The sequence below is a fragment of the Myiozetetes cayanensis genome, unplaced genomic scaffold (assembly GCF_022539395.1).
Source record: "Myiozetetes cayanensis isolate MyiCay16 unplaced genomic scaffold, myiCay2020 scf50, whole genome shotgun sequence".
Lineage (NCBI taxonomy): Eukaryota > Metazoa > Chordata > Aves > Passeriformes > Tyrannidae > Myiozetetes > Myiozetetes cayanensis.
In genome coordinates, this window is record NW_026087743.1 from 85,534 (window position 1) to 98,210 (window position 12,677).

The window sequence follows — 12,677 nt, forward strand, 5'->3', positions numbered from 1 at the left end:
GTTATTGGACTGAGGGCAGTGGTTCAGCACTTGGCATGGCCCCTGTTTACAGCAGTAATGCTCCCGGAGACAGGAAGTTCTCCAAGTCGCTCTGCCATTATTTTTCTCCTGTTGACGCTTTTGGGAGCGGGAGTTTTTTTCGCCCAGACGAAATTTTAAGTAACCCAGCAGAGAGCGTTTGGGAGCTGGCAGAGGCAGCCGCGGTCATGCTCAGCCTCGGGGGCCACATGATGTGTTTTGGGGAGTCCAACCCCTGGTGGGGCAGCACCACACGTGTGTTTTCTTACACAATCAGCGATTCACATGGACCTGGCTGTGCTGGGGACTTGGGCAGTGAGAAAACTTTCTCCTCTCCTCTCCTCTCCTCTTGCCACTACATCCCAAAGGCCAGACCTGAGGGAGCCATCACCTTGAGAGGGATGGGTTTGGTGACCAGCCTAAAGCTGACCCAGGGCATTGAGCTTGAGACAGACATCAAGTCCTCCATAGCAGAATCTGCTCCCTTAATTCTTCCTCCTTACCAGAATCTACTCTGAATCCTTCCCTATTATCAGAACCTGCTCAATGAATTCTTCTCCTTTGTCAGAATCTGCTCATTGAATTCTTCCCTCTACCAGAACCTGAACACTGAATTCTTCCTCTGTACCAGAGTTTGCTCCCTGAATTATTCCCCTCTACCAGAATCTTCTGATTGAATCCTTCCTTGTTATCAGAATCTGCTCCCTCAATTCTTCTCCTTTATCAGAATCTGCTCATTGAATTCTTCCCCATTATCAGAATCTGCTCCCTCAATTCTTCCCCTGCTCCAGAACCTGAGCACTGAATTCTCCCACAGCCACTTGGATTAAACAGAAATTTTGATTCAAATTAACGGTGCAACTCAGCAACCCTAAGTCACTTCAAAATAAAATTATTGCTTCTGGGTTCTGTCTTTTAGAGAAAAATTCACCATTCAGAGCAGATTGGAGGGGGAAGAGTCCCTGTCATTAATACTGACCCTCTAACAGTGTGGGTCAGTGGCACAGCCCTTTCCTTTCATAAAATCCCAGAATGGTTTGGGTTGGAAAGGACCTTAAAGATCATCCAGCCCCACCCCTGCCATGGGCAGGGACACCTTCCACCAGCCCAGGTTGCTCCAACTTGGCCTTGGACACTTCCAGGGATCCAGGGGCAGCCACAGCTTCTCTGGGCAACCTGTGCCAGGGCCTGCCCACCCTCCCAGCCAGCAATTCACTTCCCAATCCCCAAAGGAACTGCTCATCTCCCTGTGGCCAAACCACCCTCCTGCTGTCCATAGCCTCCTGCTGATGCCACATCCTTATCAATCCAGCATAAAAATTAATGGTTGTTTTGAAACTCCACCAACTGACTCTTTTCCCTCAGTTGGCTGCCCCTGGATTTCTCCCATTTCCATCCCGCCTGGCGAGCGCCGCTCGTCGTTGCTCCGGGATCCGATACCACGGCCCCTGAAACATTCCAAAGGCTTGGACCAGAACCCGGACGCCTGCTTAATACTGATTTTATGACCCTGTTGAATAGCATCCTCCTCTGTTTTGCACATACTTTTACAATTTTGAATGTGTTCAAGCGAGAAGAAAAGAAAAACAAAAACCGCCCGAATTTCACCCGAATGCTCCAACAGGGCAGCCACGAAGAGAAGCTGCACGGAAGGAGCGAAATCCTGACTTCAGAAGACCAATAAAAATAATTGGATTCGGATTCCAGGCCAGTAGTTTCTGGGCTCTATGTATTTTTGTGATTCCAGCTAAACTAATCTTTTTTTTTTTTTTTTTTTTCTCCCCCTGAAAATTATATCCAGAAGGAAGAGTCCTGACGAGCAGAAACTTCGGATTGTGCTCGGTAGTTTCTCTCCCTCGTGTTCTCCTTCCAGCTACACCTTCTGTGGAAAGTGAAAACTGCCACAAATCTGACTCACTGCTCCAATCCTGAGAGATAGCAGGAAATATATAGGTAGGCTTAATTCCCAACCCTTTCCCAGATTCAGTTTTTAAAAAACCTTGCTGAAAAACAAAGCTGCAGCTCTCGGCTCGAGATTGAGATCTCCTGCAGCGAGCCAAGGCACCTCTCCATTAGCTACTGTTATGATAACCTATTAATAATCATTTTCATCTGGAAAAAAAAAAACCATGTTTATTTGTTGGGGTTTTTTGGGAATGTTACGTGCCACGAAGAATAGATAGCAACCCCGGGATTAGTGATTCCATGAGGAAAATATGTCGTGCTCACCAAGCCACGGAGCTTTCCCTCTCCAAAATAACTATTTATTTTTAATTTTGCCCGCTGAACTTCTATGGTGTCAGGCTTTTTTTTTTGCATCAGATGTGTTTCATCACAGCCACCTAAACTGGTTCACTGTACACTAAGAAAACAGGATACGTTGCAGCAGCAGCAGCGTTTCGAAGCTTGAAGTGTTTATGAATGGAAGGCGAAAAATAGAGATTAATTTGGGTTTAACCAGGTAATCAGGAAAAGGGGGGGGGGGCAGACTGAGATTGGGTGAAGCTTTAAAAACTACATTTTTCTTTCAGAAATGACTTTCCAAGCCAGACAGGCAGGTTTGCCCAGTAGCATTCTCAACCCAGGGTGAGGAATAGTCACTCTGGAGCCCAGCCAAGCCCAGTGTAAATCTGTTTTGTTCAGGAAAAGGAGCCAAATTGCTTTTATACAACATCTCCAGGTTTCGGGCGACCTGTGACAATCTCAGCTCCCGCTCTGAGGGTCAAGAAAAATCAAGGGCTCTGTGGGGTTTTTTTTAAATTCTAAACAACAACACAGGCTGAGCAACACATGGCAAGCACGTGAAACGATGCTGAAACTCAGCTGAGGGCTTTTAAGTTTTGGCTGGAAATATTGGTGGGGAGAAATGAATCCCCCTGCTCTGGGGGACTCGCTGTGACCCTCCCACAGCCAGGAGGACAACATGGATGATGTCCTAATGTCTGACACAGACTGTCTTGCAGGGTTTCATTTCAGGTGCTGGAAGGAAATTTAAAGTATTTATGAAGTGTCAAGAATGAGAATTTCCTGCTCAGGAGGGGGAGAGAGTGTCAGTTTGCCGGTGGCTCTGACGGGATTTTAATGGGGCTGGGGGGGGTGATATCGGTGAAGAGGGAAGTGTCACCACTCCAAACCATTCCTTATTCTCCACCAGGGGTTTCAAATCACCTGGTGGACAGGGGGAGCCTCCACTCTGCCCACAAGCACCGTGAACTCTCAGCCACTGCCCACACAACGCTCCTGGCCTCGCATTATCACCAGTGGCAGCTGAACTTGTTCGAGCTCAAATATTACACGGCAAACAAAGTTTGGGTTAATTTTCCTCCAGCGAGGTATCAAAGGAAGCAATGCCCTTTGAAGCAGCCACCTTCTGCTTTAGGCCTTATACAAATTCAACAGAACAGCACCTCAGAAATCCCGTACGAGTGCAAACAATCCCCACCTTTGGAAAACAATCCCCTGTTCAGGAGTAAACAAAAGCATACATTAGTCACCGCTGCTGCGGAGATGGGCGGCCAGTGCAGGTGATGAGATTTAACCTCCAAGCCTGACTAATAGCACGCAGCATTCCCAGCTCACTCCACTGCTTAAAGGATCCCGAGCCCCTGGATATCACGCCACAGGCAAGGTTTGTGTCTGGGGGCGAGGGACCAGCTACTGGCAAACCACTTCCAGCAGGGTGAGGGGCTCCACGACGCTCCCTGCCAAGCTCTGCTGCATGAATAGGGACTGTTTTCTCCCAGCTGCTGCATTTTGACCTTGAGACTCACACAGTTCACTGTTATGATTTCTAGCTTCATTACCATGGCCAGGAACTGAACTACAGGTTTGTTTTTATTAGCTTCTCCGCCACTCTGCCAGCTATTCATTTGAATCTTCTAAACAGTCATCTCTGAATCATAATGCAAATTCCATTTACTGAAAAGGTGGTACCTTTAATATAACAAATGAACATGTTTAATGACTGATACTTTCAGACATTACAGCATCCCTCATGTTTTCAGTAAATGGATATAATTTTCTCTGCATTACCCTATTATTATTCTTTGCTAGCATTATGAAGCTACGTTCTCAGCTGCGGGTGTTTTCCACCGAGTGCACTTGAAGACGGCCCAAACAACACAATTTGAAAGACATCTGCCTCTGGATCCTCAGCTGAAAATGCTGCAGGAGACAGAGGAGCTGGACTGGTGTTTTATTCTTATGAAGTATTTACTGCTCGCACGATGTTTCGGCGGGGCCACGCTCTGCCACCGTCGTGACGGTGTTTACATTGGAAGGGCATCTCCAGATGCATCTCACTTCAAAGGGAAAGAAGGGCTGGGGTGTATAATCAGGATCACTTCCTCAGTCTGAAGCCTGACCCGTCTCCCATTGGGAACAAAACACGTGGGGAGGGAGCAAGCAGAAGTGGGTCACCTTCGGAACTCCCCTGAAGGGCCGCGCGGGCAAAACCGCCCGTCGGGTGCGGTATCGGACGCTCACACAGGGAGAGAGGGAAGGGAAAACGCCAAGGAGGGGTCAGCAGTCCCTGAGCATTCCACCTGGTTCTGAGAAGGAAAGCTATGGAAGAGCAGTAGCTGCTGCCACTTGGATTTGTGAGCATTGACAGCACCTGGAATCACCCAGGAATGACACTGCGGTGTTCGGAACACCACAAAGGCCTGGCGGTTTTACTGAGAGACAAACATAAGCAAATATCACATGAAGTCACACGGGAGATGTGATGGTTTTTCATCCTTGACCTTAAGAGAGAGAGGCTGATCTTTCTTCTGAGCTCCTTCTGAGCAACAGCTCACCAGATTCCCTTCCGTGGGTCTGACTGAACCTCCCCAAACTCCCCAGGCAGGCACTAACGCAGGGGAAGCACTTAAAATAAACTAGTAGGATGGTAAATATGGTTGCTGGGAAGTTATGGGATTTGAGATTACAGCTTGGGGCCAAAGAGTGAAGTTGCAAAAGGTCTTTATGTTGGGGTTTTTTTTTTTGGATGGAGCTTTGTGCACCTGCCCACCCACGGGCGGCGTGAGCCGCACGCGTCGGGTTCTGTTTGCAGCTTCCAAACTACGTTTTCATGTAGTCCCAGCCTAAGTCAGCTCCAAATCCTGTTTGCTATTTATGCTCCAAAGGCCTTTTTATTTACATACCAGTCATTACTGGTTGTGGCAGAGGTACAGCGAGTCAGGTACCAAACCCCTCTGTTCTGTCTGCTCTCTGCCATCCCCTTTGCAGCAGACACTAACTAACAGGTCTGGTGCATCCTGAGGGAAAGAAAGGCCAGAAAACGTGCCCTGTGCCTTCAGCAGGTCAGCATGAACCTGCAGAATCTTCAGATCTATGCAGGAAATATTCGTACCAAGCAGGAAATATTAAGAGAGACTCACTCTGTTGAAGAAACCAGAAGGGGAGCCCCATCACGAGTCCCTGCACAAGCTGAAAAACTCCCATTTTAACCTCAAAATACGCCACTTTGACTTAACCACCGGCAACATCACGCTGCCCTAAACCAGCAGGTGCGGCTCCCACAGCCAAAACATCGCTTGCTTTTTCATTTTCCACCTGAGATCTGCCTGTTCAGAACCCGAAGCAGCGCCGAGGACGGGCTACGACGACACAAGGACGAACCCCCCGGGCTCATCCCACGCCTCCGGGAGCGGGGAACCCTCGGAATTCCCTGCCCACCCCCCCAGAATTCGGCAGGGCTGGGTGAGCAGAGGGTGCCAAGGGGAGGACAAGCAGGTACCTCTGCCGCTGCGGCCCACGAAGCGCAGGTCGTTGAACCGCGCCACCTGGTTCTTCATGGCGGCCGTGGCGTTCCGCAGCTCGGCAGAGTAGTTCTCGTCGTTCCCGGCCATCACCGTCACCAGCGTCCCGTCAGGAACGTCCCCCAGGGCCACCACCTGCGGAAAAATCAAGGAGCAGAGAGCCCTCAGCTCCCGTGGAATTGGGGGTCAAATCCACGTGGAAGGTCTGAGATGTCGGTCTAAGAAGCTGTTTTTGGTAGAAAGGAGATGCTTCCATTCCTATTTTGCTGCGATGGGAATCTTCTTCTCCCCACAAAACCTTGTCCCCTTTGTTATTCCTTAATCAGGCCAAATGTTTTTTGTGCAATTTTGATTATAGAATTTTAACTCTGAGCAGACAAGTTACGTGTAGACTCACTGCTGAGTGGTGTCAGCAGTGCTGGTGGCTGACATGTTACTGCACTAAAATGCTTCCCAATTCCTTTCCACTGTTCTTCCCCACATTTCCTGAAGGACCTAAGAGAGTTATTTTTAAAATATATATCATTGCACCTGTGACATTACCACAACAAATGTTATTTAAGGTGCATCTTTTTTACTCCTCAGTGTGGATTTCCCACCATTTCAAACCTTGCTTTTCTCAACAATTGGCCTGGAAAGTTTTGCACTGATGTGCCTCTGAAATACCCAGCGCCTCGTGTGCTCTGAGATGAAAAATAAGTGAAATCAGCTTTCCAAAATACACATCTGTAATTGTCAGTACGTAAATTCAATGAACAGAATCCACTGCTGGTCTCATTCACAGCAGTAGCTCCTAACAGAGCTGTCCCAGCATAAATTCAGGGTAAATCCGTGGAAAATCAGGCCTCAATCAAATGTTTAATCCCAAATTAGTGAACAACTTCTCTTTATTTCCTTTAAAAAGCAAATAATTGACTTCAGGCCCCACCTGAGGGATGGAAATCGTGGATCTGAACTAATGAAATCTGCCCTGGTTCAGCCAAAGGCTTTCACCTGGCCCCAAATGCTTGTGCTGGAGCTCCCTGGTGCCAGCATCAAACAAACATTTAGGAGCAGAAGATTCACTGCATTTTTGATGCAACAACCTGAGAGACCTAAAAATTTCTAATCTGAAATGTTCTGACTCTTGTCTGCACTTTTCACACCGATCAAACAATGGAAAACTTAATTTTTACTGCAATTTCTTGAGCAGGATGGAATTCTCTGGACAGTTTTACCCCACTGCAAGCAAATGGATATTTGGGGGGTCACTCCATTTAGTCTGGCAAAAATAAGAGCTTGGATTCAGTCCCCTATATATTGTTTTTACATCCCATTGCTGTTCCCCCAGTTAAGTCTACATGACTCTTACCACCAAAAAAAAAAAAAAAAGGAGATTATAAAAAAATCCAGCTAGTTTTTAATTCCTCTTTTGCACATTCTAAGAGGAAGCAGCCCTTCATCGTGCCCTCGGAGTTGCAGCTCGATATTTTTCCTTCCTCTTAGAATTTTCTAGCTCCTATCCAGGCAGTTAAAGTTTGTCACGGCCTGGTTTTGTTCCTCTCGGTTTCTACTCACTCTTGTCCTTTCCAAACGGGATCAGCAGCTCCTTTACTCGATCGATCCCTGATTTTTTATTGTCCAGCCACAGCCACCTCCCAGGATTTGGGAGATGCCTCCAGTCTCAGGTATTTCCCAGCCTTTCCTTCCACAGGGGGCTGAGCTCCTCACTTCTGTGCTCTCCCTTTTGTCACCAGCCACCCTTATTTTCACTTCCACATGCAAACCTCAAATCACTGGGTCAGAATTCCCTCTTTACTGTCTCTGTTTCAACTTCCTCCTCCCCGTTCCTCCCCTGCCCAGCCTGTTGTGGTTTTTTTTGCCCTCCTCTGGGTTCCAGAACGTGTTCCTGGGGCCTGCTGGGTGTTGGGCTTTCCAAATTTCCCCCTCATCTCGGCATCAATTAGTCCCTGCTCGAAATGCTTAAGCTCAGAGTCTTCTCCTTCCACAGCCACAAAATCAACTTCCAGCCCAAGGCACCCAGATCTTAAAAAAAAACCACCATAAAACCATAATACAAGCACTTGTATTCCAGGCACCAGAAAGGCAAAGGGGAAAATCGGGGCATCACCCTGCGATGCAAAGGTTTGCACGTTCATTTATGGAAATGTATTCCGGGATTTTAAAGGCTTCACAAAAGATTTTTGGCGAATCCAGGGGCAGTCGGCTCTTTTAAAGCCCAGCAGATATTTTAAAGCCCAGTTTCCAAATGGCACCGAAAGGCAAGCTCGGTTAAAAAAAAAAATCAGGAACGGGTATAAAGCTGACACAGCCCCGAAAAGAAAGTGGAGTTAAAAGTCACAGACAATAGAAACAGAAATACAAACATTTACATTAGAAAACAGACTAAACAGATAAGCTGGGACTTGCTGACTGGAGTTATCAAGGACTTTGTTGCACTCTTTACCTCTTAAAAATATGCATTTCCAGAGAAGCAAGGAGAGTATCAGCGTTGCAGGTCTGTCGGGTATCTAAATTACCTACTTCTCCCGCATCAGTCAAACCAAATTGGCCTTTTAAAATAAGATTTAGATTCTTTCTTAACAGCACTTGGACAGTGAATTTCTATAGCACCTTCTTAGTAATTATATAGTAATTTTTAAGTTTCTCGGGATCGTTCTTGAATTTAGAAAAAAAGAAGCCTGGATATTTTAATTTAGGTTGGAAACAATCTCCTGATCAAACACCACAAATGAATTTTTCTGAGGAAACACGAAGAGAAAACTCTCCATCTCTCTCTTTTTGTTCATGCAATGGTTGTTAACAAACACTAGGTAAAACTCGGGGCTTTTTTTTTTGTCAGACGCAAAGGAACGATCTGACCCGAATTTTCTAGTTCCTGGCCCAAATCATCTGAAAAAACCCTCCATGACTTTTAAAACGGCCTTTGCGAATATTCAGTATTTAGTGTGAACCCTACAAGCTTGTTTTTACGCGTGGCAAATTCTTCCAGGATTCATTTCTCAGCAATCCGCGGAGAGAGAATTTGGGAGGGGGGTGAAGATGAGGAGCACCGAGCGCCCTGGCAAGCAGGTGCCTCCCAGCCCACCATTCCAGGGGCTCATAATGAAACCTTTTCCCGAGTTTTTTTTGGGGGAGTGTTCTGATTAATTGTTTCTCTCTTGGGTGTTTCTAGGTTGAATTCTCAAACAAACTCCTGGAGAAGCTGCCGGTGGTCACGGGGGGGCTGCGGCTGCTGCGGGCGTGGGGAGCTGCGTTGGGCATCTCTCGAACCCCCCTGGCTTCGCTTCCCGCAATTTCCACAGAACCAGGACCGTCCCTGCCGCCAAAGCTCCTATTCCAGAGGAGAATCCCAAAGTCGCTGCCGGCTCGGCATCGGGACGGCCGGTCAGGAGCGGGAAGATCCAGCTCTCCTGTCCTTTCTCCATCCCTTTCCCCCGCCGGGAGATGCCCGGGGGTGGGACAGGGACACGCGCGGCCCCGCGGGGACCTGCCACGGCGGCCTCTGGCCACAGGGATCCCCCAGGAAAAAAAAGGAACACCGGGGCCTCCGCTTATCTCCCTTCCTGGCGGGGCGGAGCGGCTTTTCACTGCCTTCCAGGACCTGAACTTCCCGAGTAATTAGCAGGAGCTGCCGAGTGCGTGGGTAACAGTGTAATAATTAATCTAAATGTGGGAATTTAGGAAGTGACCCTGCCGATTAGTTCCTCCCATTTCCCCAGACTCCTATCTGCGTAAAACAAGAAGACTAGACATAATAAAACTTTGCCCTGAAGCCGCCTCCTCAGCGCGATTTCCCGGAGCTCCGGGAGCTGAGCTGATCCCCTTCTCCCTCGCCTCTCCTCTCCCAAAAAGCCGTCGGAAAAGACTCGAGCCTGGTGGCCTTCAAAACAAAGTTGTGCCGAGGCGGTCGGGGTTTAGGAGTGACCGCAAAAGAAAGCACGAACATGACAAATCCCGATCCTAAATCTAACCCCGGGGCTCCTCGGGAGCTTGCATGTCTGTGCGGCTCCCGTCTCGGATAAAAGGATAACGAGAATAATTACCTTTTCCTTTCCTAGCTCGGAAGCGTTTCTGCATCAGGGGCAAGAAAAGCAGCGCGTTCAAGAAGTCAGCGAGACAGACCCGAGTCAAAAAAAGAGCGTGACCGAGGGGAGGATAATTTTACTCCGGGGGGAGGATAATTTTACTCGGAGCCCGGTAACGGGAAGGCTGGAAAGAGCAACAAGCACCCGGGGGGCACCGCTCGGCAGATTCCCGGCGGCCCGTGACAGGAGGGAGCCGGGATACCCTCTCCCCTTCCCTCCTCCCCATCTTTTTTTCCTCGGATTTAGCAAGGAACTCTGGAAACTGGAGAACTCCGAGCGGCCGTAGGATCTGCCCAGGTTAGGCCTCGATTTTTGCTGTTATTAAAAACAGCCAATAAAAAGGGAAAAAAAAAAAAAAAGAAAATTAAATATGCGTTTTGGACTGCTGGTGGGTTGTTTTGATGGGGTTTTTTCCGCCCCCCGAAGAGCCCCTGGCAGGGTATACGCGGCCCGCGGAGGAGGGCGGGTGTCCCCCGTGGGTGGCAGAGGGACCCGCCACCGCCGTGGGCGACTTCTGGGCGAGCCCGGGGCTCCTTCAGCTCCGGGGGCTCCTTCAGCTCCGAGCCGCCTGCATCCGTCTGCAGCGGGCTGCGGCATCTGGTCCCCAGGGCAGCCAAACTCCTCGGCTCTGGCTTTTTTTTTTTCTTTTTCTTTTTTTTCCCCCTCCCTTGAGCAGAGCCGCCTCTCGCTACCGGAGTTATGAATGGGGAGAGCAGGGAGGCAGCGGCCGGAGCGAAACCTTCCCAGCCCGTCGCATTCCTCGGCTGCCAGCGCTCGCTCCTGCCCGCAGCGCGGGCGAGAGAGGGAGGATGGAGAGAAGGGTGGAAGGACGGATGGGTGGATGGATGGGTGGGTGGAAGGAAAGCTGGAAGGAAGCGAGAAGGAGGCGCAGCGGGACCACCGGGGCGAGCCGTCCCTGCCCGGGCGCGGCTCCGAGCGCCCCGTGCCCCCCATCCTCGGGGCGCACACGCTGCCCCCCATCCCTCCATCCCTCCCCTGCCCACCCCTGCGCGTTTCTCGGACATACCTTGAAGGCGATGGGCAGCGTCTTGTTGCAGCGCCAGTGGGTGGGCAGCACGGAGCAGAGGAAGTTGGGGCTGTCGGTGCGCACCAGCTCCCCGGGGTGGTCGGCCAGGACCTCCACCATGCTGCGGTCGGCGCTGCGCAGCTTCCCCGGCAAAGCCCCGCCGTGCTCGGCGCCGGGCAGCGCCAGCGGCTCGCTCATCTTCCCCGGGCTCAGCGTGGTGGAGGGCGGCGTGAAGCGGCGGCTGGTGCTGGTATCTACGGGGATACGCATCACAACAAGCCTTTTGAGTGAGGGACCTCCACGGAGTTTTTACAGAACAGCGAGGCGAGCGTAACTCTTCAGCGAGCCGCTCTCTGGGGACCAACATAAACGGATACGGGCTGAGGACCCCGCGGGAAACTTGTTTCTACGCCAGTCCCCAAAGTTAATTTTTTGCTGAGATGATAGAGAGCGCGCCCGGGCTTTAACTCTTGGCTTCCTGGCGCGGCGGAACAAACGCGTTAATCCGATAAACCCAAGGGGCGTCCGTGCGCGGCTTTACCGCGCATCGAGTCCGCGGCAGCGCCACGAAAAGTTCTCGGGGAGAAAGCTCATTCCAAACTCCCAAGTTAAAAAAAAAAAAAAAAAAAAAAGGGAGGCGACCAAGTAACAAGAAACACGCGCAAAGCCCGGGCTTCCCCGTCAGCCGCCTATCAGTTTCTTCCAGGTGATTTCTCTACAGTCCCAAGAGAAAATAAACCACACCGGCGTCTTCCGCGGGCAAAAATGGCTCTTTTGGAGAGGCAAATTCGGGGTTGTCTTCAGAGAAGGCGGTACGAGAGCGAGACTTTGTGATCAAAGGTCAGCTGGCTACAACTGTGCATATATATTCACGTCCACACACGCACCACACACACATATACCGGACTTCATAAAATATTTACAGTATAATCTGTAGAGAATTTAAACACAAAAGGAATCCATTAATGTTCTCTGCGAGTTTTTTTTTTTTTTTTTTTTTTTTTTTTTTTTAAGCAGCCTTGAAAATGAGCTTCAGTAGTTTGGTTCGCGCCGCTCTAAGAGTAGTCGTGTCATGACCTCTCAATTATTCTTGCGCAAAAAAAAAAAGGAAAAAAAAAAAAAGAAAAGCGAAAAAGAAAAGCTCAGTGCATTGCATTCAAGCTTCGAATCTCTATCTTTGGTGCAACGCCTTTGGTGAGTTTGAAGAAAGGTCGCAGCTGATCGCAAGCTCTGAGGCTAAAAGGTCCACAGCTGAAAACTTGGGTTTGGGGATGTGGGTTAAATTGTGGGTTCTCTCTGTGGTTTTGTGTGTGCAACAGCGCTCTCTCTCTCCCACTCACGTCCTCCTCAGCAGTCAAACCAACTCAGTCAAACCTCAACAGTCTGCAACAACTTCGGCACTCATTGCCAATTCTCTCTCTCTCTTTTTTTTTTTAGTATCTGAGACAGTCTTCCTCTAATTCGGCCACAGGAACCGGCTGCTTAACAGCATTTGAACCGCAGCAGGTGGAAGCCTGATCTCGGAAGCATGGCTTTTCTCTCGTCCGGCGGGATGGACACGGCCAACCTGCGCTGAGAGCCCCCTCCCACACCCACAAACACACACACACACACAGAGAAAACCAAAAGCCACCAGCCACAATTAAAAAAAAAAGAAAAGAAAAGAAAAAAAAAGCAACCCTCAACCACCCAGCAAAATCAGTGCAGTTGACGGAGTGAACGCTTTCCTTCCGCAAAGGGAGGCGGCGCGGGAGCCGCGGAGCCCGACGAGGAGAGGCA

General features: G+C 49.6%; 1 protein-coding gene across 1 annotated transcript in view; it reads right to left on the minus strand.

Moving 5' to 3' along the window:
- RUNX1 (RUNX family transcription factor 1) overlaps positions 1 to 11,498 on the minus strand; it is a 76,621-nt gene extending 65,123 nt beyond the window's left edge. The window contains exons 1-2 of the mRNA XM_050334209.1: positions 10,899 to 11,498; positions 5,762 to 5,918 (exon numbers count right to left, since the gene is read on the minus strand). Coding sequence (XP_050190166.1) covers positions 5,762 to 5,918; positions 10,899 to 11,168 — 427 coding nt within the window. The 5' untranslated portion in view covers positions 11,169 to 11,498. The remainder of the gene's footprint in view (positions 1 to 5,761; positions 5,919 to 10,898) is intronic.
- Between the last annotated feature and the right edge of the window lie 1,179 nt (positions 11,499 to 12,677).